This window comes from Triticum aestivum, chromosome 1D (assembly GCF_018294505.1).
Source record: "Triticum aestivum cultivar Chinese Spring chromosome 1D, IWGSC CS RefSeq v2.1, whole genome shotgun sequence".
Lineage (NCBI taxonomy): Eukaryota > Viridiplantae > Streptophyta > Magnoliopsida > Poales > Poaceae > Triticum > Triticum aestivum.
Genome location: NC_057796.1, coordinates 406,189,970 through 406,216,994, shown reverse-complemented (window position 1 = coordinate 406,216,994; position 27,025 = coordinate 406,189,970). Strand labels below are relative to the sequence as shown.

The 27,025-nt window shown below is 45.6% G+C and overlaps 2 protein-coding genes across 3 annotated transcripts; one reads left to right on the top strand and one right to left on the bottom strand.

The window, feature by feature from the left end:
- Positions 1–13,744: 13,744 nt before the first annotated feature.
- Positions 13,745–20,010, bottom strand: LOC123182433 (uncharacterized). 2 transcript variants are annotated; one of them, XM_044594993.1, is made up of 4 exons: positions 19,723–20,010; positions 19,557–19,641; positions 16,886–19,096; positions 13,745–16,754 (listed from the first exon to the last, which is right to left on the bottom strand). In XM_044594993.1, exons 3-4 carry the CDS (start codon positions 18,945–18,947, stop codon positions 13,897–13,899), a joined length of 4,920 nt encoding a protein of 1,639 aa, XP_044450928.1. In that variant the 5' UTR covers positions 18,948–19,096; positions 19,557–19,641; positions 19,723–20,010; the 3' UTR covers positions 13,745–13,896. The 2 variants fall into 2 exon arrangements, with proteins under 2 accessions (XP_044450928.1, XP_044450930.1); XM_044594995.1 differs by having other exon boundaries at positions 19,745–20,010.
- Positions 20,011–23,175: 3,165 nt separating this feature from the next.
- Positions 23,176–24,381, top strand: LOC123182432 (uncharacterized). Its single transcript, XM_044594992.1, has 3 exons — positions 23,176–23,612; positions 23,698–23,814; positions 23,902–24,381. The coding sequence occupies exons 1-3, from the start codon at positions 23,295–23,297 to the stop codon at positions 23,977–23,979; spliced, it is 513 nt and encodes a 170-aa protein (XP_044450927.1). The 5' UTR covers positions 23,176–23,294; the 3' UTR covers positions 23,980–24,381.
- The last annotated feature ends 2,644 nt before the right edge of the window (positions 24,382–27,025 follow it).

The window sequence follows — 27,025 nt, the reverse complement described above, 5'->3', positions numbered from 1 at the left end:
TTGTATAAACCCAAAAACTTTGATCACTCCATCAAAGCATATATTCTGACTCCGAGATGCTTGCTCTAGTCCATGGAAGGATCGCTGGAGCTAGCATACCTTTTAGCATCCTTAGGATCGACAAAACCTTTCTGATTGTATCACATACAACCTTTCCTTACGAAAACTGGTAAGGAAACTTGTTTTTGACATCCATCTGCCAGATTTCATAAATGCAGCTAATGCTAACATGATTCTGACGGACTTAAGCATCGCTACGGATGAGAAAATCTCATCGTAGTCAACTCCTTGAACTTGTGAAAATACTCTTTGCCACAAGTCGAGCTTCATAGACGGTAACATTACCGTCCATGTCCGTCTTCTTCTTAAAGATCCATTTATCTCAATGGCTTGCCGATCATCGGGCAAGTTCACCAAAGTCCATGCTTTGTTCTGATACATGGATCCTATCTCGGATTTCATGGCTTCTAACCATTTGTCGGAATATGGGCCCACCATCGCTTCTCCATAGCTCGTAGGTTCAGTATTGTCTAACAACATGATATCTAAGACAGGATTACCGTACCACTCAGGAGTAGTACATATCCTTGTCGACCTACGAGGTTTGGTAGTGACTTGATCCGAAGTTTCATGATCACTATCATAAGCTTCCACTTCAATTGGTGTAGGTGCCACAAGAACAACTTCCTGTGCCCTGCTACACACTAGTTGAAGTGACGGTTCAATAACCTTATCAAGTCTCCACCATCCTCCCACTCAATTCTTTCAAGAGAAACTTTTCCTCGAGTAAGGACTCGTTTCTAGAAGCAATTACTTTTGCTTCCAGATCTGAAATAGGAGGTATACCCAACTGTTTTGGGTATTCTATGAAGATGCATTTATCCGCTTTGGGTTCGAGCTTATCAGCCTGAAACCTTTTCACATAAGCGTCGCAGCCCCAAACTTTTAAGAAACGACAGCTTAGGTTTCTCTAAACCGTAGTTCATACGGTGTCATCTCAACGGAATTGCGTGGTGCCCTATTTAAAGTGAATGCGGTTGTCTCTAATGCCTAACCCATAAACGATAGTTGTAATTCGATAAGAGACATCATGGTATGCACCATATCCAATAGGGTGCAGTTATGATGTTCGGACACACCATCACACTGTGGTGTTCCAAGCGGTATTAATTGTGAAACACTTTCCACAATGTCTTAATTGTGTGCCAAACTCGTAACTCAGATATCTCTATGATCATATCATAGACATTTTATCCACTTGTCACGACGATCTTCAACTTCACTCTGAAATTACTTGAACCTTTCAATAATTCAGACTTGTGTTTCATCAAGTAAATACACTCAGCATCTACTCAAATCATCTGTGAAGTAAGAACATAACGATATCCACTGCGTGCCTCAGCACTCATTGGACTGCACACATCAAAATGTATTACTTCCAACAAGTTGCTCTCTTGTTCCATCTTACTGAAAACGAGGCCTTTCAGTCATCTTGCCCATGTGGTATGATTTGCATGTCTCAAGTGATTCAAAATCAAGTGAGTCCAAACGATCCATCTGCATGGAGTTTCTTCATGCATATATACCAATAGACATGGTTCGCATGTCTCAATCTTTTCAAAAACGAGTGAGTCCAAAGATCCATCTACATGGAGCTTCTTCATGCGTTCTATACCAATATGACTCAAATGGCAGTGCCACAAGTATGTGGTACTATCATTACTATTTTATATCTTTTGGCACGAACATGTGTATCACTGCGATCGAGATTCATTTTAGGTGCAAGACCATTGAAGGTATTATTCAAATAAACAGAGTAACCATTATTCTCCTTAAATGAATAACCGTATTGCGATAAACATAATCCAATCATGTTTATGCTCAACGCAAACACCAAATAACAATTATTTAGGTTTAACACCAATCTCGATGGTAGAGGGAGCATGCGATGCTTGATCACATCAACCTTGGAAACACTTCCAACACATATCGTCATCTCACCTTTAGCTAGTCTCCGTTTATTCCGCAGCTTTTATTTCGAGTTACTAACACTTAGCAACCGAACCGGTATCTAATACCCTGGTGCTGCTAGGAGTACTAGTAAAGTACACATTCATATAATGTATATCCAATATACTTCTGTCGACCTTGCCTGCCTTCTCATCTACCAAGTATCTAGGGTAGTTCTGCTTCAGTGACCGTTCCCCTCATTACAGAAGCACTTAGTCTCGGGTTTGGGTTCAACCTTGGGATTCTTCACTAGAGCAGCAAATGATTTGCTGTTTCATGAAGTATCCCTTTTGCCCTTGCCCTTCTTGAAACTAGTGGTTTTACTAACCATCAACAATTGATGCTCCTATTTGATTTCTACTTTCGCGGTGTCAAACATCGCGAGTTGCTCAAGGATCATCATGTCTATCCCTGATATGTTATAGTTCATCACGAAGCTCTAATAGCTTGGTGGCAGTGACTATGGAGAACCATCACTATCTCATCTGGAAGATTAACTCCCACTCGATTCAAGTGATTGTAGTACTCAGACAATCTGAGCACATGCTCAACGATTGAGCTTTTCTCCCTTAGTTTGCAGGCTTAAGAAACTTGTCAGAGGTCTCATACCTCTTGACGTGGGCACTAGTCTGAAATCCCAATTTCAGTCTTCGGAACATCTCATATGTTCTGCGACGTTTCAAAAACGTCTTTGGTGCCACAATTCTAAACCGTTAGCATTACGCACTGAACTATCACGTAGTCATCAAAACGTGTATGTCAGATGTTTCGTAACATCTACAGACAACGCTCGAGGTTCAGCACACCGAGCGGTGCATTAAGGACATAAGCCTTCTGTGCAGCAATGAGGACAATCCTCAGTTCACGGACCCAGTCCGCATAATTGCTACTATCAACTTTCAACTAAATTTTCTCTAGGAACATATCTTAAACAGTAGAACTAAAGCGTAAGCTATGACATAATTTGCAAAGACCTTTTGACTATGTTCATGATAATTAAGTTCATCTGATTATTTAATGAACTCCCACTCAGATAGACATCCCTCTAGTCATCTAAGTGATACATGATCCGAGTCAAACTAGGCCGTGTCCGATCATCACGTGAGACGGACTAGTCATCATCGGTGAACATCTCCATGTTGATCGTATCTACTATACGACTCATGTTCGACCTTTCGGTCTCTTGTGTTCCGAGGCCATGTCTGTACATGCTAGGCTCGTCAAGTCAACCTAAGTGTTTCGCATGTGTTCCGAGGCCATGTCTGTACATGCTAGGCTCGTCAACACCCGTTGTATTCGAACGTTAGAATCTATCACACCCGATCATCACGTGGTGCTTCGAAACAACGAACCTTCACAACGGTGCACAGTTAGGGGGAACACGTCTCTTGAAATTTTAGTGAGGGATCATCTTATTTATGCTACCGTCGTTCTAAGCAAATAAGATGTAAACATGATAAACATCACATGCAAATCATAAAGTGACGTGATATGGCCAATATCATCATGCGCCTTTGATCTCCATCTTCGAGGCGCGGCATGATCACCTTCGTCACCGGCATGACACCATGATCTCCATTATCATGATCTCCATCATTGTGTCTTCATGAAATTGTCTCGCCAACTATTACTTCTACTACTATGGCTAACGGTTAGCAATAAAGTAAAGTAATTACATGGCGTTTTCATTGACACGCAGGTCATACAATAAATTAAGACAACTCCTATGGCTCCTGCCGGTTGTCATACTCATCGACATGCAAGTCGTGATTCCTATTACAAGAACATGATCAATCTCATACATCACATATATCATTCATCACATCCTTTTGGCCATATCACATCACATAGCATACCCTGCAAAAACAAGTTAGACGTCCTCTAGTTGTTGTTGCATTTTTACGTGGGGTGCTATGGGATTCTAGCAAGAACGTTTCTTACCTACGCAAAAGCCACAACGTGATATGCCAATTTCTATTTACCCTTCATAAGGACCCTTTTCATCAAATCCGATCCGACTAAAGTGGGAGAGACAGACACCCGCTAGCCACCTTATGCAACTAGTGCATGTCAGTCGGTGGAACCTGTCTCACATAAGAGTACGTGTTAGGTCGGTCCGGGCCGCTTCATCCCACGATGCCGCCGAATCAAGATAAGACTAGTAACGGCAAGTAAATTGACAAAATCGACGCCCACAACTACTTTGTGTTCTACTTGTGCATAGAAACTACGCATAAACCTGGCTCTGATACCACTGTTGGGGAACGTAGCAGAAATTCAAAATTTTCTACGCATCACCAAGATCAATCTATGGAGTAATCTAGCAACAAGGGGAAGGGGAGTGCATCTACATACCCTTGTAGATCGCGATGCGGAAGCGTTGCAAGAACGCGGATGAAGGAGTCGTACTCATAGCGATTCAGATCGCGGTTGATTCCGATCTAAGCGCCGAATCACGGCGCCTCCGCGTTCAACACACGTGCAGCCCGGTGACGTATCCCACGCCTTGATCCAGCAAGGAGAGAGGGAGAGGTTGGGGAAGACTCCGTCCAGCAGCAGCACGACGGCGTGGTGGTGATGGAGGAGCGTGGCAATCCCGCAGGGCTTCGCCAAGCACCGCGGGAGAGGAGGAGGACATGGAAGAGGGGAGGGCTGCGACAGAACTTAGGTTGCTGCTGCCCTCCCACCCCCACATATATATAGGGGCAAGGGAGAGGGGGGCCGGCCCCCTCAGATCCAATCTGAGGAGGGGGCGGCGGCCAGGGGGGTTGCCTTGCCCCCCAAGGCAAGGGGGGCGCCTCCCCTTAGGGTTCCCCCAAACCCCCAGGCGCATGGGCCCTGGGAGGGAAGGCGCCCAGCCCACTAAGGGGCTGGTCCCTCTCCACATACAGCCCATAGGGCCCTCCGGGGCTGGTGGCCCCTCCCGGTGGACCCCCGGAACCCTCCGGTGGTCCCAGTACATTACCGGTGACGCCCGAAACTCTTCGGGTGGCCAAAACGGGACTTCCCATATATAAATCTTTACCTCCGGAACTCCTCGTGACGTCCGGGATATCATCCGGGACTCCGAACAACATTCGGTAACCATGTATATATATTCCCTATAACCCTAGCGTCATCGAACCTTAAGTGTGTAGACCCTACGGGTTCGGGAACCATGCAGACATGACCGAGACGTTCTCCGGACAATAACCAACAGCGTGATCTGGATACCCATGTTGGCTCCCACATGTTCCACGATGATCTCATCGGATGAACCACGATGTCGGGGATTCAATCAATCCCATATACAATTCCCTTTGTCAATCGGTATGTTACTTGCCCGAGATTCGATCGTCGGTATCCCGATACCTTGTTCAATCTCGTTACCGGCAAGTCTCTTTACTCGTTCCGTAACACATCATCTCATGATCAACTCCTTGGTCTCATTGTGCATATTATGATGATGTCCTACCGAGTGGGTCCAGAGATACCTCTCCGTTTACACGGAGTGACAAATCCCAGTCTCGATTCGTGCCAACCCAACAGACACTTTCGGAGATACCTGTAGTGCACCTTTATAGCCACCCAGTTACGTTGTGACGTTTGGTACACCCAAAGCATTCCTACGGTATCCGGGAGTTGCACAATCTCATGGTCTAAGGAAATGATACTTGACATTAGAAAAGTTCTTAGCAAACGAACTACACGATCTTGTGCTAGGCTTAGGATTGGGTCTTGTCCATCACATCATTCTCCTAATGATGTGATCCCGTTATCAATGACATCCAATGTCCATGGTCAGGAAACGGTAACCATCTATTGATCAACGAGCTAGTCAACTAGAGGCTTACTAGGGACATGGTGTTGTCTATGTATCCACACATGTATCTGAGTTTCCTATCAATACAATTTTAGCATGGATAATAAACGATTATCATGAACAAGGAAATATAATAATAACCAATTTATTATTGCCTCTAGGGCATATTTCGAACAAGATCTCCATCAACTTCTCCTTCCCCCTTGCTGGATCAAAGAAGGAGGAGACGTCTCCGCTCCGTACGTGTGTTGAACGCGGAGGTGTCGTCCGTTCGGCGCTAGGATCATCGGTGACTTGGATCACGACGAGTACGACTCCATCAACCCCGTTCTCTTGAACGCTTCCGCTCGCGATCTACAAGGGTATGTAGATGCACTCCTCTCTCTCTCTCTCGTTGCTAGATGACTCCATAGATTGATCTTGGTGATGCGTAGAAAATTTTAAATTTCTGCAACAATCCCCAACACTGAGTTCATCTCTCGGAGGAAGATCAATCCATATGGAAACCCTCATGCCAACTTTCGAGGGAATGAGCTATTCTGGACCAAGAAGCAGAATCTCATTTATCTGGATGTCATCAAGGCCAAGCAAAACACCTATGTGGAGGTGAAGTGGATCAACATGCATCACATGCGAAAAGAGGCGCACTGGGAATACTTTGGTGAGGCTTTAGACCTAGTGGAGCAATTTGGCATTGAGCATATCATCTCATTCCACAAAGACTATGATCCTGAGATCCTTGCTCAGTTCTTTGCCTCAGTGCATTTTCATCCCAATGAGGAAAGGACCATGACTTGGATGACCAATGGTCGGCAGCTGACTGCTACTTGGAAGGAATTCATGACTTTGCTTGGGGTTCCGGATGAGGGGCTCGCCACACCCCAAGGTGTTCGCCCTCATGCCAATCCCGAGTCTGCCAACAAGAACAAGCTTATGCCCTACTATGTGGAGAAGAGGCTCTCCAATGGCAAGTCATCTTGGGTACTCAACTCCTTTCTTGACATCATGCACCAGATCTTCCGCAACACTCTCTTCCCACGCATTGGGGACAAGGACAAGGTGCATGCCTATCTGGTGGATATGATGCTCCTGTGTGAAGATGCTCGCAACTCTCAGACATTACCACTTGATGTCTCACATATCATGTGGCATGAGCTTCGGTTTGCGGTCTACAACCGCAAGGTCCCCATCTATGGACCTTATTTGTTTCAGTTGATCTCGGCCACTTGGGAGCGGGTCTACCCTCAGGATGAGTTTGAGGCCCCTGGTTGGATCCGGCATGAGCCCATCAACCTCCGTATCAAGCCTCAGTGGGCCAACACTACCTCTCGTGCTGATACTGCGGCTGCCATGGACGTGGATGCAGATGAGGAGGAGGAGGAGGCAGCAGACGAGGACAACTCTGAGGTTTACATCCCTCCCACCTCTGAGCCTTCTTGGGCTAAGCGACTGAAGAACAAGATGAAGATGTTGTTCTGTATGCAGGCAAAGGGGCAGTACCAGACCCATGTGGCTTCCAAGGAGACTCGCCGCCACGACAAGCGGATTTTCAGGACCTTTGGCGAGAACATATCTAGCGGGTCAGAGGTGAACATCACCCCAGAGGTAGAATGGATGCACAAGCAGGGTTATCGGTGGACCGAGTCTGAGAAGGAGTCCGTCCGAGCTGCAGAGTCTGACGGGGAGCGTGCAAGTGACTACTCCGCTTGAGCCACCACTATTGCTGTAGGTTTCCTCTCTGCCTTTTTGGCGTCTCGATGCCAAAGGGGGAGGGAGTGTAGGATTTGCGAGTTGTGTCGTGTTTGGGTCAGTTGAACTTCGTTTATTTCGTTTGCTTTGGTTTGCTTTGGTTTGTGCTCATGAGACCTACCTTCGATCATATGGTGTAAGACATATGCACTCTATCGTACCGTAGTGAGCTTATTCTATATTATGCTTATTACACTATGCTCCTATCTATCTTGCTTAGCTTTAGCCTTATTGCAAGATTTGCCATGTCTATAAAATATAGGGGGAGTGTTGATCCTAGTATGTGTGCCATGCAGTCCAAAGCACTCATCGAGATAGCACACATCTAGGGGGAGCCCGTCTATATTTTAGAGACTTGGGGGTTTGCCCTTGCTCTTTGCGTTATAACCTCGTGCAAATCCCGTGTTGTCATCAATCCACCAAAAAGGGGGAGATTGTAAGGGCATTTTTATCCCTTAGTTGGTTTTGGTGATTGATGACAATGCTTTTGCGGACTAATCATGTGCATCGAATATTTCAGATATATTGACTAGGCACAAGACGATTTGGTTCCCCTCGAAGGCTATAGAAGACGGCGTTTCTCTTCGTTTCTTTTCGGTGGTATTGAGTCGTAGGGAAGTCGTACTATTAAGAGGGGGTCCGCGTAAGGTTGGGTGGATTCATCACGTACACATCTTCCTTTGCACCTCCTTTCCTCTAGCCTTTGGAGCATCCTTTGTTTTCCTTGTCTATGCAAATATTGCTCTTGCTTGCCGAACTAGGGCATGCGGTAGTACTGCTCCTTAGAGCGGTAGTACCGCAGGACCTCGCGGTAGTACCGCCCGCTGGTGCGGTAGTACCGCAAGGACCCACGGTAGTACCGCTTCTAGTAAGCGGTAGTACCGTGGTCTCTAACTTAGTTCCGCAAGTACGCGGCAGTAAGGGGCGGATGTAATTTTTTACATCCGCGCCTCGCGCGGTAGTACCGCTGCTAGCTTACGGTGCTACCGCGTCGGGTTTTTGCATCGACTCCAACTCTGCGGAAGTAGCCACGGATGTAATTTTTATATCCGTGCCTTCCCATCCCTGGCAGCACCTGCCTTGCGGTAGTACCGCAAGGGGGAGCGGTAGTACCGCGCCAGCAGTACTACCGCCCTCTGCTTTAGTGCATTTTTTGCTGTTCTGGTCTCTGCTGCGTGGGCGGTAGTACCGCGGGGCCCTGCGGTAGTACCGTGCCTCAGGTGCGGTAGTACCGTGCTGCGCAGGCTGAGTTGGTGGATAACGGTTGGATTTGTTCTTCCACTATATAAGGGGTGTCTTCCTCCTCTAGTTGACTACCTCTTCCACCTCCAAGCTCCATTGTTGCTCCACGCTCCATTTTCGCCCGATCTCCTTCCCTAGCCAATCAAACTTGTTGATTCTCTAGGGATTGGTTGAGGAGGTCCCGATCTACACTTCCACCAAGAGAAATTTGAATCCCCCCACTAATCCCTTGTGGATCTTGTTACTCTTGGGTGTTTGAGCACCCTAGATGGTTGAGGTCACCGCGGAGCCATAGTCCATTGTGGTGAAGCTTCGTGGTATCGTTGGGAGCCTCTAATTAAGTTGTGGAGATTGCCCCAACCTTGTTTGTAAAGGTTCGGTCGCCGCCTCCAAGGGCACCAATAGTGGAATCACGGCATCTCGCATTGTGTGAGGGCGTGAGGAGAATACGGTGGCCCTAGTGGCTTCTTGGGGAGCATTGTGCCTCCACACCGCTCCAACGGAGACGTACTTCCTCTCAAAGGGAAGGAACTTCGGTAACACATCCTCGTCTTCACCGGCTCCACTCTTGGTTATCTCGTGCCTTTACTTGTGCAAGCTTATTTGTGCTTTATCTCTTGCTTGCATGTGTGCTTATTGTTGTTGCATCATATAGGTTGCTCACCTAGTTGCATATCTAGACAACCTACTTTGATGCAAAGTTTAAATTGGTAAAGAAAAGCTAAAAATTGTTAGTTGCCTATTCACCCTCCCTCTAGTCAACTATATCGATCCTTTCAGCGTGCTCTAAGAACACCAAAAGTGACCCTTGGGTCCCCGCAAGGGATAACCTCGAGTCAGGTTTTTATAGTCTAGGAACCTCCTATTTTTTTAGCAACTCTCGGAACCTCCAGTTAGTTGCTCTCAGCCATATCCTTCCCCACCGCGGTCAGCGTCACCGTCTCAGTCGTTGGGGCAGAGCTGGCCCCCGGTCACCCAGGGTCCAGGCCCCGGGCAGCTCCTATTCGGCGCTTAGGTCGCCGCGAAGCGACCACACGCGTGCCCCCCGCCCCCTCCCCGCTGCGCATAAGTGGGCTTGCCCAGGTTGATCATGTTTGGTCGGTTTTTTCTCTCTGTATTTCTCTCCTTTTTCATTTTCTTTTTCATTTTTTCCTTTTTTGCTTTCCTTTTTGTTTATCATTTTTCTTTACTTTGTTTTCGATTACTATTATCTTTTCCTTTTTCTTCTTTGTTTTTGTTTTTCTCATTTTCATGAACTTTTACTCAAATCATGAATATTTTTTTGTCCATTGATATAAAAATATGTTCATCTAATTCAAAAAATGTTCATGATGAAATTCAAAATTTGTTCGTCGTATTCAAAATTTGTTCACCATAATTTAGAAAATTTTCATTAAATTCAAAACATGTTCATCCATTTTTTAACAAGTTCATCCGATTTCAAAGAAATGTTCTTGAATTGATAATTTTTTCATCAATTTCAAAAAAAAATGTTATCTAATTCAAAAAATGTTTGTGAAATGAAAACAATTCACCATAATTTAAAAAATGTTCATCCAATTTTTCTAAAAGTCCATCCAATTTTCAAAAAAATGTTCTTGAATTGAGAATTTATACTCAAATTAGAAAAATATTCATCAAATTCAAAATTTGTTCATCTGATATTTGTTTTTATTAATATTAAAATTCATGCACATTTTTCGAAATCATGATTATTTTTTTCAAATTCGTGAACATTATTCGAATTCAAGGAATTTTTTTTGGCTCCACAAACTTGTTCGAAATTCAATTTGTTTGAATTTTGGAACTTATTTGAAATCTCAAATTATTTGTACAAGAAAAAATGGAATAAAAAACAAAAACGAAAAACAAAAAAAGAAAATAGGTGGCGTCTTGAGCCGCTCCTGGGCCGGCAAAATGGGCGCGCGGGTGCAGCGTGGGGTGTGCGCGGGCGTCGGCCTCCCGTCGGATGCTGCGCCAAATAGGAGTTCCCCAGGCCCCCGCTGCCAGCCAGAACGGGATTTTTCCACTTCACACCCACACAATCGGGATTTGATGAAATAGCTACTTTTTTTTTCTTATTTGGGGCAGGAGTCCCTAGCTGACGTTCGCGAGCGTCAATCTGACGTGACGCACTCTTCGGGAACCGAACTCAACAACGCATGACACAAACAAATTGTTCCTTACCACTTGAGCTAGCTAGTTTCAGTTGCTTGTAGGCCCCGCGCGTATTTAAGAACTAGATATAGAGGTAGATAAAAAAGGCACTAAAAAAGGTAGATAAAAGAAAAATCGAAATATTAACCATTTAATATTTTTATTAAATATACATTTGATTTGATATACGATGAAAATATTTTAATACACATTGAATACATTTTTATATAGGCTGAACAATTAACACATGAACATTTTTATATACGTTGAACAATATCTAAATACACATTGAATAATTTTTGTGATATACGCTGAACAATTTTTGCATTTTGAACAAATTTAAAAAAAGTGAACAAAATTTGATAACTGTGAACAATTTATGAAATGATGAACAGAAATTGGAATTTCTATTTTTTTGAAAACAAAGGTTAATAAATGAAAAAGGTAGAATAAAGGGGGGAAAGAAAGAAATAGGAACAGAAACAAAAGATGAAAAAGTACAAAAATAAAAAAGGAAACAAGGAAAACCAAAAAACTGGCAAAAGATAAAAAAAGCAAAAAACCGGTTGAGGGAACCTTTCAAAAGGTTCCCAAAACCGTTTTGCCACGCAGTGCTATTAACGCTCGCAGTGGGCCGGCCCATTTCGCGGTGCTCGTTCGCCCGCTTCAGCGGAAGCGCAGCCGTTCGACTCACGCGCGCGTCAAATAGGGAGCCACTAGTTAACTTGCGCTCCTCGGGAGCCTCGCGACGATCAGCGCCACTTGGCGCGCTCTCAGCCATTTGCCACGTGTCGCGCTCTAGGCGCTCCCCCCGGATTTTGTTTTTTTATTTTTCTGCACGCGTTTTCGTCTATTTAAACGATTTTTTTCGGTTTTTTGGACGTTTTGGTTTTCCACTGGTCTTCCTTAGCTTTTCGACCAATTTTTTTTAATTTTTTTGCGCGAAAAACTCTTTTTTTTTTCTTTTCACGAGAGTCACGGTTTTGCTTTTGCGAGAGGCACGGTTTTGCTTTCGCGAGAGTCACGGCCGTGCCTCTCGGAAACGAAAAAAAATGCGTTTTCTGTTTGTTTTCCTTTCGCGAGAATCACGGTTTTGCTTCCGCGAGAGGCACGCTTGTGCTTTCGCGAGAGTCACGGCCGTGCCTCTCGGAAACGAAAAATCCCGCATTTTTTATCTTTTTTCCTTTCGCGAGAGTCACGGTTTTGCTTCCGTGAGAGGCACGGTTGTGCTTTCGCGAGAGTCACGGCCGTGCCTCTCGGAAATGAAAAAAACGCGTTTTCTATTTTTTTCCTTTCGCGAGAGTGACGGTTTTGCTTCCGCGAGAGGCACGGGTGTGCTTTCGCGAGAGCCACGGCCATACCTCCTCGGAAACAGAAAAAAACGCGTTTTCTTTTTTTTCCCTTCTGCGAGAGTCACGGTTTTGCTTCCGCGAGAGGCACGGTTGTAATTTCGTGAGAGGCACAGGCGTGCCTCTTTCGGAAAGGAGAAAAAATCCGTGCTCCCGTTTCGTTATTTGGCCGGTTTTTTTAAAAAAAATCCGTCAAAACCTATCAACGTGGGATCTAGTTTTAAAGATTTCGACGCGAGGAATCCAACGGTGAAAACGGTTTGAGATTTGGACGCACGGTTTAAGAGATAAAAACGTTTTGAATAAATGAATCTAGAAAAAAGGAAAAATTCCCAGATTGATTGCGACAAGTGACGCGCGCCACTTGTCGCAACATGAGAGTTGGAGTGATCTTTGCAACGAGTATTTCTCAACTGGTGAGTTCGAGGGCTCGCCCAGGCCCGGGGCGTGGGGTTATTTCCAGCCTCTAAATTTGCTGCTGGTCCAGCAGTTTGATTTGAGCCCAGCACAGCCCATCCCAAGCAAAAAAGGCCCGAACCACACGCATGCTGCACGCTGTGTCCAGAGCACACGCTGGCGCCGGCGCCGCCGTCACCCACCCTCCGGCCTCCGTCCCTCCCGGCCTTCCCCCGCGGCCCCCGCCCTCCTGCGCCTGCTGACTGGCTGCTCCGCCCCGACCCCCTACTGCCGAGCCCAGTTGCCTTTCAAGGCTCCGCCCCGGCCAGCGGCCGGCTCGCCGTGCTGCACAGCCGCAGCGCAGAGCGGCAGAGCCCCGGAGTAGCCGCTGTGCTGTTGTGTACTTGTGTGCTGTGGCTGTCGCCTGTCGCCGACTCGCCGTGCCGTTGTGCTGCTGCCTCTCTGCTGCGCCCACGATTGGTTAATTTTTCTGCCACATTGATGCATTTGATTAGCCCCTGTCTTTCCTGTGCATTTGAACATTGTATTGAACTAGTGAAATGGAATTGAAAATAATTGATGTTGATGGATTTGATCAGTGTATGTACTCAAATTGATTCGTTTTTTTGGCAATCTTATTTCATGTTGTAGAACTAAGGAATGCCATGATGTGTTTTTGAGTAGCTATAAGTGCCCACATTTTCCCATGTTACTGAATTTATTTGTTTCTGGCCCGGCATCTCTTCATTCCTGGCTCCGCCATTGACTCGATGCAGTCCGCCGGAACTCGTCACCGCTGCCAGGGTTGTGACTCACATTCACCGCGCCATCCACTCCGCCCTCATGCGAATCAACTTCAATGGGCCGGTACTAGAACCACCTCCCCTTTTTTGATTCAATGCACCATACTGTACTGTTCGACGTGCATGAGTTCGGACGCAAACTCAAATTGTTGACCCGTAATCCAGTCTGAGTGATGAGATGAAAACACAAATTTGAGCAAATAGATGGTAATACAACAGATTAACCAAAGCACATATCCGCGGTTGAGAGTCTTGGCATCGGTTGCGCTGCAACCGTGCTCTAGAACACTAGCTTATTAATGGCCGGAACAGAAGAACGGCCAATTTTGACATAACATTATTTACTGGAGTCTGCATAGAACAGTACCACACTGCTACAGATAGGCATTTAGAAGATCTCCTTGTACACTATGTTTTTCGCCTTTCCTTTGCTTGCGTGTTCTTCGTCGTCAGTGATCAGGATCTTCAGGCCATGCCTGTTTGTTACTCTGGAGACTGCCACATAGAGTTGCCCATGAGCAAAAACTTGCCTGGGCAAGTAGAGGCCGACCTTGTTCAAAGACTGTCCCTGGCTCTTGTGGATTGTCATCGCGAAGCACACGGAGAGAGGATATTGCTTTCTTTTTAGAACAAACGGCCATTTAGGCTCGAATGGCAACATGATGATCTGAGGGATGCACACCTTAGTACCGACGTGTGCTCCAGTTATGATCTGCGTTTCGATGACTCTTTCTCCAAGTTTTGTGATTACCATTCTAGTACCGTTGCATAGCCCTGCACTTTGATTGATGTTGCGGAGAAGCATCACTGGCAGACCAACTTTGAGCTCAAGTAGGTGATTTGGACATCCCGGGTGCTTTAACTTGTTTAGAAACTCTGTAGTATACAACAATTCCATTTCATGGCTGTAATTCATCGATGTGCTCACACTGTCATGGCTCAGGTACGTCACCTTGTCACCTTGGATTTGACTCATAATATACTCATTGATCTCATTGACTGTCTCGTTCAATGGACACAGTATCGCCCTTTCTTTCAGGAACTCGTGTTTGCAGAGATTGTCTTGCAGGTCAGGATAGGTACTTTGGATGATTTTTGTTTTTGGGTCATCTCTATTTTCTAGCAGCAGGTCACTGGGGATACTTAGATAGTCCTTTTTATCTAGTAAACATGTGTCTCCATTGCCAATCTGTAGTATCCACTCCGCAAATTCCGCAGTCTTCTGCTGCTCTGCTTGATCACTGGATAGAGATTTGAGCCGCATATTTTTTGTCAGATTAAATACCTCAAAATATTGCCAGAGGTATGAACATTTGATTGATGCATCTATAATGTGCTCCCGTCCTCCTTTTGGCACAACAGGGAGGATTTGTCGGAAGTCCCCTCCAAGAACAACCGTCATGCCGCCAAAGGGCTTGGCACAACTATTCTCATTTGTGAACCTCAGCACGTCCCTTAGGCTCTTGTCAAGTGCCTCAAAGCATTGTTTGTTTGCCATTGGAGCTTCATCCCACAGTATTAGTGACGTCCTCATTAATAAATCCGCCACATCTGAACCTTGTTTGATGTAGCATGTTGATTGATCTGTCAGATTGATTGGAATATTGAACGTTGAGTGTGCTGTTCTACCTCCTTGAAGCAGAAGTGCTGCGACGCCAGAAGATGCAACTGCAAGTACGATTTTCCCCTCTGATCTTAGCCTTGTTGTGATAGCTTTCCAAAGGTATGTCTTACCTGTCCCACCATGGCCATCTACAAATATTATTCTCCCTAATGATTGATCAGCTGATTCTATTATTGCATCAAAGGCCTTCTTCTGATCAAAATTTAGATTCTTTAGTATTTGCACGTGCTCACCCTTCAATTTGTCTTTGTCATAGTTCATCTCTTCATTTATAAGCCTTTTCTCAATTTCATGTAACTCGGGCATATTTGGTAGCTCTATGCCAGGGTATTCCTTTAGTGATTTTCCAGCTTGTCCCATTTGCTTCTCAATTTCCATTAAACTGCATTCCCTTTTGTGTGAAGGACTGAAGGGGGCTGGAAAGTCCAAGATCCAGCTTGGTGTATGCTGTATGTCTTTAGAGAGTACCTCCCAGTTGGATTCCCATAACATCCTTGGGTCAGTAACCTCACAGTGGCACAGTATAGTTGCAAACAATTGTCGTAGTTGCACCCCAGATGCCCAGTTGGATGCTTCCTTGATGCATTCAATCCACTCATTGTCATCGTTCAGAAATCCTAGCGCACGACATGCTGATTTGTATGACGAGTGCACAATTCCGTTGACTGTCCTGATGTCTTCAAATGTCATGCAACCCTTCGCAGTGTTGAGGAGAACTCTAAGATAGTACCTTTCTCCACTTGCAGGATGTGCATTGTAGATCCTGCCAATTTTCTTTCCTCCTCTTCTCCGTGTCCACTTCTTTTCTGTGTGATTCCATGTCCATTTTGTAGGAAACTCTGAATATGTTAATTCTCTGGCATCTTCATGCTTTTTGTTCGTCTCCATCCACTCGGTAAACATAGTGACACCTGATCTTGGGTGTCTAATGATTTCATCTAGGTTTCTGGAGTCAGGAAAAATTACTAGTTGCTTGTTCTCCTGGTGAAACGTTAGCCTCTCAACAGATGGTTCTTGGTACTGCAGAGGGAATCTGAATATTCGCCAGCATGCTTCAGTCGCTGTTATGTATCTACATCTTAGGTACATTTTAATCTCATCATCAGTCTTTGATGGTACTTTTTCTTGAACCAGTGCTGTTGCTTGGTCATCTCCTTTGTGTATGTCCTTAAAGAGGTACTTGATTGACATGCATTTATTACACCACTCCACATTTATGTGCGCTTGGAATTTCACCAGCAGATCTTTGTTGTATGGTACAACAAAACCATTGTTCATTTTGACTCCTCCCTTATCTATTTGTCGCCCATTGTCTCGTCTCCTGTATCGTGGGAAATGGTCTTCATCTATGATCGTCTCTTCAGAAAATATTTTTGGAAAGCGCTTGGTGCACATATATTTCTCCATGCACGGGGACTTTGGATTTGCCTCTCCACACGGTCCGTGCATCATAAAATTCTTGACAGCTTTGAATGTTTCTGGATCCTTGTCATTGTCCGGGATCTCAGCGCATATTATTTCATCAATTTGTGAGGGCTTGAGACTTTTTTGTCCGTTTTCAAGGAAAATTAGAATATGGGCATGTGGGAGTCCTCTCTTTTGAAATTCTATTGTGTAGACGGCTGCATTTTTAAAATTTGTGTTAGTAAATGACTGGCCATGAAAAAAAAATGCAAGCATCTGATACTGATAAAGTGATAAGTGATGATTCACGAATACTTTTTTTTGCGGGAAATGATTTACAAATACTTACTTGCTTTAGTCTTTCCAAAATGCTGTTTTCTGCTAATATCAGACATTAGCTCTTTCAGTTTTATCATGAACACTCGAACTACAATATCAGGACGTTCTGCTGGCTTCTGGTTCCCAGCTTCATTTAGCATCAACCGAATCTCTGGCCAATTAGGGTTGCATGTGAATGTTATGAACAATTGGGGTTGTCCAGCCCAACGGCATATTGCCATCATATCTTGGTAGTTTTGCTCTTTGTTTCGAGGACTTCCTGTAAAACTTGCTGGGAGTACTATTCTCCTGCCTACTTGTTCTGTCCGTGTGTCTCCTTTTCTGAATGCATCCTGTAGTCCGTCATAAAGTTCCGTTCGTAAAATTCCTTGATTTTCTCTGATCCAGTGGAGCCTATTATGTTCGATGCATGTGAAGACATCAACCACAAACTGCATTGACAGATTTCCACACGTTAGCATTAACATCGACTGGCCTGGGCGCTGTTGGAGGTGATATGCATAGTATTCCAGCATGCTGATGTATTTCTTGTTACTTAAACCTTTCCTTTTGTTGTATTTTATTCCAAGTCTATAACCATCTTCTCCATATGGGAAGAGCAACGGGTATTGCATGGCCATGAATTTTGGATGAATTTCTGATATCCTTTTAGGTTTCTTATCTTTGTACTCAAGAACAATGTCACGTCCATATCTTTGGGTTGGATCTTTGACTATCAACGCGGCAACTTCTGATGTTGATGGCATGTTGTGTTGCCTCCCATCTTGATCCCTATCGCCTAGTAACCTTAGAGTCAAGTTATTGTAGTCATTTTCTTTAAATCTATCTCTTGCCATCCGGAACGATTGTGCCAATGTGTTATTCTTGTCGAGCATGGTTAGTAGGCCACTGACAATTTTTTCATCTAGTAAGGCATCACGTTTACCAGACCTTGATGCTTCTATCCTATTCTGGATCTCATTCTTTGTGTCATAGATATACAACTGTTGAAAACGAGGCTTATTTCCTTCTTCAGGTAGCAGGGTTCCTATCTGGTGGCGGTTCTGACCATTCAGTCGGAAAACATAAGGTCCACGCCCTTTGTTTATTTTCTTATCCAAAGTTCCCCCCATTGATGTGAACGCAAACATGGAATTGTAAGACCTAATGTTTTTTCGGTAGTTTGCTGATATTTCCCCTCCACCCCTTGTCAATAAACTTGTAAGGTAAGGCGGTGGTTCTTTAAATGGCGGCAAGATAATCTTCCCTTGTTTGCAGCATTGTCCAAAGGATGGTTGTGTGCTACTGGAAGATTGTAGTTTTTCTCCATGCCACATAAGTGCATGGCAGTGTTGGCAGATGCATGTTGGCCCCCCAAAGTTCCATATCTTACTGGCATTAGAATTGTCAACCCTGTCTATATCACCATTATTGGTTCTGGCACGTTTTCTGCTCTTGTTAAGTTGAATTTGTGCTTTCCTCTTCATCCGTGCCGTTCTTGTTAATTCGTCCTGGCGTCTTAGTTTCATCATCTGGTCAGCCATTATTGCACTGTTTACAGCTGATGATTCCATGACTTGTGCTGGTTGATAATTTGATTTTGCCCTGAACGTGTGGCAACGTTGGCAAGTGCATAATTTTTGCAATCTCCAGCCCAGTATTTGTTGTTTTCTTATAGCTGCCTCCTCAAAATTCCATGTCTTCATCCTTGCTGTATTTGTGTTGAATTGCCCCTTCAACACAAGTTTCCCCTTCATCCTTGCTGTTCTTGCTAATTCATTTTCTTGTCTTTGTTTGGTAATTTGCTTCACAGTTACTGCACTGTGTACAGTTGATGGTTCCTTGAGTTGCAATGGTTGATGATTTGAATTTCCTCGTAACACCTTGCAAATTCGGCACCTGCACATGCATGGTTCCTTGAGTTGCAATGGTTGATGATTTGTACGCAAGTTCCGAAAAGGTATTTGTTGATCTGTATAGCTGATGGCAGGTAGGGCATCTCTTCCTTTGCCTTTTCCCATCAGGTCTGTATCTGTTACACTTAGTGGCCTCTTGCGCTGATGTTCTCGCTCTTCCTTTTTTCTCTTGCTCATCAGATTAGTTCTGTAGCGATGCTTGATTTTATTTATCTTCCTGCTCTTTCTGCTTCTGAGTTCGGGTCATACACTCTTTCCCCCTTCAAGATTTCTACTGATTCTTTTGACTGGCTTTAATTGTTTTGGCCCTGATGGGCGATATTTTCCTGCACACACGTGAGAAAAAACATGATGCACAACAGATCTTTTGGGCTGGAGAAAAATTCCACAACTCTTACGAATAGCACGAGTCAAAGTTAGTACTTGTAGAAAAAATTCTGATCAAATAGCAGAAGAGACTTGGTGGCTGTTTGGAAAGAAACAAGAGCTGTCTTGATCTATTATCTTGTTAGCAAACCAAGTTAGGGCCCGCAGAAGTTGGCAACAGCTTGAATTAGTGCTGAACGATGTTATAAATGTTCAAATTAGACCCATGTTATTACCTACATGAGCTAAGGCAATCATGTTTCTTTCTTTCTAAGTCAAAGTCAGTGCATATCATTGTCTTGCTTCAGAGCAACCCAAAACTGTGATCAGGTGAAATATTTGGCTAGCATAGCAATGTATATTTGTGAGTTGCATCAACCATCTAGAGAAAACTTGAGTTATGTGTTGTTGAGACACTACCTTCATCTGACTACCTTCAGCTGTTCCCACTTTTCTCCTCTGCGCGAAGCTGCATGCCCTGAACTGAAAGCTAGAGATTGTCCGACTGAAAAACAAAGAGCAAGATGAGCCCATGAAAGAAACTCGGCTGTGGACTGCAAAAGAAGGATAGGAAAGGAAGTACTACAAGATCATCTGCACCGCCCTACTTAGCCTTATTCTCTGCAGCACAGCCGGCCGTTGAATTGCTCCTTGAACACAAGTTTCATGGCTATGGGCTAAACTCTGAACTGATTTCTCGCTGCTGCTGATGCATCCACCTTCCCAGAGCTCACTCAAGGCAGTGACCCCAGGTGCGATGCGTACTGGAAGGTGGCGATCTAGCAGAGCGGCGGAGGCCGGACAGAGGTCTGTATCTAGTGGAGCGGCAGCTGCCGGTGCGTGCTCGTCTAACGCTGTGAGTGCAACCACCCACCACCACCCCTTGTAACTGATGTATTATTCTAGTCTGATCCCGTGACCATGTGCTGAAGAAAATGACACCTAAAACTGCAGAATCTCACCAGGATATGATGGACATGGCACTGTCTGAACCCCTTTGGATTCCTTTGGTGCTACGTGCGTGCGTGAGTAGTACTGTATGAGATTCCCACTCCAGCAGCAGCACGCCAGGTCAAGTCTTGTCCATGCCCCATGCCTTTCAGGCAATTTACGTTTTTGGCATGTTTCCATTTCATTTTGAGGTTTTGGCCAGAGCCAAATTGAATGAATATCTGTCTCTTTACATAGTGATATAGTGTTTTCTTCTTCTTCTTCTTCTTCTTCTGAACTGTAAAAACACACTTTGATAAGCTGACGTTAATTGTTCCGTGTTTTGGTTTTTGCAGGAACAGTAAACCACTGGGGGAACGGGTATGAGCAAACCAATTCCTTGCTGACCGTCCAAAATCATGACCAAAATGATGGTGATGCCAATGTTAGTCACAATCCAAACATCCAACTTCAGGTCCCGTGATCAACCTACCGATCAATCGCAGCGTTCGCATTGCAAAGCTGGGAGATGCATTGCTGCGATTCCTATTAACAAAACAGACAGCCAAACTAACCTTAATGTAAGTACACGGCGAAGCAGAGAGCGCACATAACCATTCTCTGCGTAAAAATGTAGCCACCAAGAGCCCAAAACGCCACGAAATAAGGCTGAAAGACAGGATTCCTCACACATACCATCTACTCTAGCACAGAGTGGAACGCACCTTCAACTAGGTACATAGACCTGACTTCCACAGCGGCTTGATACTACACATCGGCCTACATGATAATTATGGGATACAGTGGGAGAAGGCTAATGTTAGAACTGAGTATAAATAAGCCTTCACCGCGCTCCTTGGAGACAAATTAACCTGCCATACAGTTCGCGCGTGGTTACAACTTATAAGTTTTGAGCTTTTTTTGGACTTGAAATTTTTTTCCACATTACATGAACATATGTTCACATGTGTAACAACTTTTTAATAGTCTATGTTTTTTTTAATAATTGATTTTTTAATACAAAATATAGCTTTATATACCAGATCTTTTCTCAAAGACGTTATTTCATATTACCTCCGTCACAACTTAGGTGTCTTAGATTTGTTTAGATACGAATGTATCTAGAGTACATTCATATCTAAACAAAAACAAATCTATACATTCGTATCTAAACAAATCTAAGACAACTAATTCGGGACGGAGGGAGATGTAACAACATTTTCTTACATATATAACTTTTTTATAAAAAAACATTTTCTTATATCAGAACTTTTTTAAAAGGCCTTTTTCCAAAGATGTTTTTATATAAAAATGTAAAACAACAATATACATATATAATTATTCATACAAGAAAAAAAATCAGATAGACAATGAACATTTTATTCATGTGCACGAACATTTATACGTACATAAGTAAACAATATTTCATCTATTTTCCTTTTTTTTACTGAAATTGATTTTTTACGACATTATTTATACCTATTATGCTCTTAAGCCATCCGTGTCTCTTTGATTCCACCCCCTCGTTGATCGTCAATGTAATTTCTTTAGTAATCATCTGCCCCTTTATCAATTATCAGAAATAAGGCAAGAAAGCCCACACCCATAGGCAGATTTCCAAACCACACAAATGGTGCGCCAGTTGTAGGGGTAGCGGGCTTCTAGATAGAGTGCACTTAATTATTCGAACTTTGTCTAAAAAAATTATTTATTCAAACTTCTTGGTTCGTGGGAAAACCTTTAGTCACTAAGCTTCTTGGACCAAGTCTTGATTTCCTCCGACTCAGATCCGAGGCAAAGATGCTTCCATTGTCTCAGCTTCAAACTGCTCGGCGAAAGAGATGGTGGAGCCCCCCGGGTAATGTCCAGCTGCATCATGAGCCACGATAGTGACAGATTCCCAATCTATGTTCTTGCTCACTCTAGTGTCCACATTTATCTTGACGAAGTCAGTGGGAGACGGATACCATTCAGCCGCCACTGGTACACGAGGAGTATCCACTCCCATCTCGGGTTTAGTCATCGACGGATATGAGAATAACTAGTCAAGGAAGTTGTGTGCGACAAACAGGGACTTAAATATATTTTCATGCATGGCCTTCCTCCTAGCACCCACCTGCCCACATCATCACGGATATTCTTGCAACATGTACATGGAGAAGGTTTTCAATCAAGTTAAACAACCAAATTCTAGCGCATCGCTACCTTTGCAAATCCAACTGACCCCTCGTTTCCTCGTTTAGGAGAGTTGATACACACCTGGCAATGGTGCACTCTAACAACGAGTGGTGCTATGTATCTTCATCGTAGTAGATGGAGCACCTGTTCAACAATGCAATATTTATGTGTTTTATATATCCATGAAAGGAAGGAATAGCTTGGCCAACCTCCATAGAACAACACAACCTTTTGCTTAGACCTGCACCTGCCATAGCGTAGTAGACGGTTTTTTTCTTTTCCCCGCCAATCGTCAGAATTCATAGGTCTCTCTTCCAACTAGTCTTCCCTCTTGCTCTTTGTACTTAATAGAAGACAATGTGATGATCTCACTATGAATACCTGATGGCCTTTGGTTGCTAAGCCCATAAGTCATCTAGTTGGCCTGTACTCAACGGAGTCTTTACAATTTCCTCAACATCCCTTGACAGGAAGAAATGACGCAACTTTTATTCGTTCGACGTTGCTAATGATGCTTCGATAAATCCACTCGATAATATTGCCAGATCAGGTTCATACATGCGATAGGACACACTGAACTTTTCATTGGAATCCGATTCTCGTTACAAGCAGTAGTGAGATCGTCCATTCCTATTCTTCTTCACAAGCCCTGACTTCAAAGTGTCTCATTCCTTGATGGCTGCTCTGCATGGAAGCTTGAAACATGAGGGAGCGCTGTTTTTTTTTGAGACAATCATGGAGCATTTTTTTTGGACAATGACGGAGCATTGCTTTTTTTTAGACAATGACGGAGCATTGCTGAATTCGGTATTGGAGCCCAGTTTTTTTTTCCTGTTAGGGGAGTATTTGAGCCCAGCTCAATAAAAGCTTAATGCGTCCCTCACACGTGGGCCGCTAAAGCTCAGCCCACAGCACGTGACCAACGGAGGAGAAGCCGGCAACCGTGCACCGTGCGCCGCGCACGTCCTATCCACACTCCTCGGTCGACTCCACACACACACACACGCCGCGCTCCAAGCTCTCCCACCGCAAGACCTCGCGCTCGCATCCATGGCCGCGGCAGCCATCTCCCTCTGCGGCTCGCGCTGCGTCGGCCCGAGCCGGAAGCCCGAACCTCGCCTCGCCTCCCAAGCGGCCGCCGCGCCGTGCGCGCGGCCGTCGTCGTCGCGCCGAAAGCTGGTGGTCGCGGCCGCCAAGTCGTCGGGCAAGAAGGCGGACGAGAAGGTCCCCTCCTGGGCCCGGCCGGGCTCCGACGAGCCTCCTCCGTGGGCGCGCGACGAAGGCGGGGCCTCGGGGCAGGAAGGCGACGCCGCCCAGGTCCCGTTCTACGCATACCTGCTCGCGTCCGCCGTGACGGCCATCGCCGCCGTACGTTTCTCGAGCCCTTCTTTATCTCCCCCCTTCTTCTCCTCCTCCTCCGCTCCGCTCCGCTGACCGTCGCATCCGCGTGCAGATCGGGTCGATATTCGAGTACACGAACGGGCGGGCGGTGTTCGGCGTCGTGGGCACCGACAGCCCGCTCTACGCGCCCATCCTCGGCTTCTTCGCCGTCACCGGCATCCCGACCTCCGTACGTACTCTGCCACGCCGGATCTATGCTAGTAGATTAAATTTGTATTGCAGTTGTTGATCGAGTTCATTCTCGTTTGGACTCCAGGGGTATCTGTGGTACAAGGCCGTGCAGACGGCGAACAAGGACGCTGAGGAGCAGGACCGCAGGGACGGCTTCCTCTGATTTGGTTTCTTGGGAGAGCAATGAACACGCTGAACATATAATGTACACCCTGTGTTCATTAATACAAGAAGTTTTGGCAGTTTTATTTAAACTACCAAAACGTCTTATATTAATGAACAGAGGTACTAGTACTTAGTAGTATTCGTTTTTGGTAAATTTGTTGCCGATCGAGCAGAGCAGATGGGTTAGCACTGGAAAAACAGCAGCAGGTGGACTAAGAGCAGAAGGTCTTGCCTGCTTCCTCTTCTACACATGGAGCATTCGCCGTCTGAACTCTGCGTTTGAATGGAGGAGATGTGTCCGTTCAGTTTTCCCTGAGATGTCGTGTTCGCCATACGAATCCTTCGCACCTCGTTGTGAGTGTGTATATGAAGGCTCATGAATATATCGAATCCATCAACACACTTGCAAGTTACTCCCTCCGTAAAGAAATTAGTGATCTAAACGCTCTTATATTTCTTTACAGAGGGAGTACAACGCAAACTAGTCTTTGCTCTGAAGTTTCATTTTTTTAAACATGTAATCGTCCTTGTCCTAGAGTACCAGCCTTTGTTGCTGGTTGTGCTTAATGTTAACATAATTGAGCATAAAACATCACGAGGCTAGTGGAAAATTAGATTTGTTGCTATGCTGAATGCATGTCTAGTGACAATGTCCTTGTCTCTTCCCAGCGTTCAAGACCAGCTAGATCCTTGGGCAGTTGGCTCTTGTCACTCTACGCTGCTTGTTTTATATGTCCTCTGATTACGTAGGTGTCTTTTCTTTTTGCAAGTTAGGAGCTTTATTGCTTAACCATGTTGGTAACAATCACGAGAAATACAATCTTTTTGAAAATGAAGAAATACAATCTTGGATGAAGGAGGAAATACAGTTAATCCATAGACACCTTCTCCTCAACTCACTAGCTTGATGGGCCCAACGTTGAGCAACCACGTTGGCCTCTCAATTATTGACATAAGTACAGCTCTCGCAAAGCTCCTTTAATTACCTCCTAGGAAATGCAAAGTTGCATAAGTTAACAACAACCCGGGTATCGCTCTCGAGCACAATATGATCAAATCCATAGATGCCTTTGCAAATAAGCGTATACCCTCTACAAATAAGTAGATATGCTTAAAGGAAAACGAATTTATTTCACTAAGGACTTGGCATTGTATAAGGCTATGTACTCCCATGATAGTTGATGAATAGATTGATACTCCCTTCGTCCCATAATGTAAAACGTTTTTTCACACTACACTACTGTGAAAAAGAGGCTAGAAGGGATCGTGATCTAGCACCGCCACCTCACCCCGACGACTCCCCTCCCCCTCGCGTCGCCTCCCCTTGGGCGGCACCAGGGCCCCTGATCCCGCGCCGCCAGCCCCTCCCTGCTCCTCCATCCACAGCCGCCGCTGCCGCCGGCAAGGGCCGCGGTGGCGGCGGGTGTCGGTGTCAAAACCGGCGGATCTCGGGTAGGGGGTCCCGAACTGTGCGTCTAGGATCGATGGTAACAGGAGACGGGGGACACGATGTTTACCCAGGTTGGAGCCCTCTCTATGGAGGTAATACCCTACTTCCTGCTTGATTGATCTTGATGAATATGAGTGTTACAAGAGTTGATCTACCACGAGATCGTAATGGCTAAACCCTAGAAGTCTAGCCTATGTGCATATGGTAAATGAGTATCCTCTTATCCGGACTACGCTCTCCGGTTTATATAGACACCGGAGATATCTAGGGTTACATGGGGTCGGTTACATAAGAAGGAATCTTCATAGTTGGTCGCCTAGCTTGCCTTCCACGCCAAGGAGAGTCCAATCCGGACACGGGTATAGTCTTCGGCCTTCACATCTTCACGGCCCATCAGTCCGGCCCAATGAATAACAGGCCGGACGCCCGAGGACCCCTTAGTCCAGGACTCCCTCAGCGGGCCCTGCATGATCCAGGGTGGGTGGTTGCCGCGGGCAGATCCAATGAGACGGAGGCGGCGTCTCACGCGGGGAGGCCGGGGGCGGCAGTCAGGGGCGACGCCCCTGCCACGCCGTGGCGATGGGAACCTACATGTCCGGCGGTGTGGCGGCCGCGGGCACATGGGTGGCTCCGATGGCTGCGGATCTGGCATCCTGTCCAGATCCGTCTCGGTACGGCCTTGGCCGGCCGGTGGCGCGAGGAGGACCGGTGAGGGGCGGCTAGAGGCTCCCTGCCGGCGTGCCGACGACGGCCCTCGTCTCCACGACGAGGCTCCGTTCGGTTCCAGCTAGCTGCGAGGTTGGGGGGATGCGACTTTCGGTGAAAATCACGTCGACTTCGGTCATGGCAGACGATGGCGGCGTCTATGACGTCGTTCCCTTCTCGAGGCATCGTTGTTGCAGGTCGTGGCACCCCACTCGTGATGCTCCGGGGGAAACCATAGATCTGGATCTACCGGATCAGATGATGATGGTACCTTTGATGCCGTTGTCCCTCCTGAGGGCATCGTTTTGGAGCAAGTGCTAGTTGGACGGGACAAGTGGAAGAGCGGTGTTTCATCCACCGTAAGGCCGACGGCGGATCCCGATGGCATGGTGCTGCGGAGGTTCGGCGACGGGCGCGTGTGGACGGATTCGTGCAGGATGGTGGAGTTGTCTGGCGTCATGGTGGCGTCGACGGCATGCCAGGCAAGGTCGATGGGTCAGTTGCTGCTCTGGAGATGGACTGGTGGAAGATGGCAGCGGCAGCCTCTGAGAGTGCGTTGGTCCGGTATGGGACCCAGTCCTAGCATGTGGCTGGGCTGGGGCATCCGGCTTTAGATGTTAGGGTTTGGTGCGATGTCCGTTTGGTATTAGGCCCGAATATTCGACACACCTTCATCAACGGGATAGGAGTAGCAACAGGTGTTGCCTAGATGGTGGCTTCAGACTCACTGATGTATTACTTTGTATGATCTCCGTGAATAATTAATAAGATGGCCGTATGCATCGTTCAGATGCAGAGGCCGGGGGTTTATCCTCCTTTTTCACAAAAAAAAAACACTACTGTGAAAAATGTCTTACATTATGGGATGGAGGGAGTAGTTTTTTGAAAA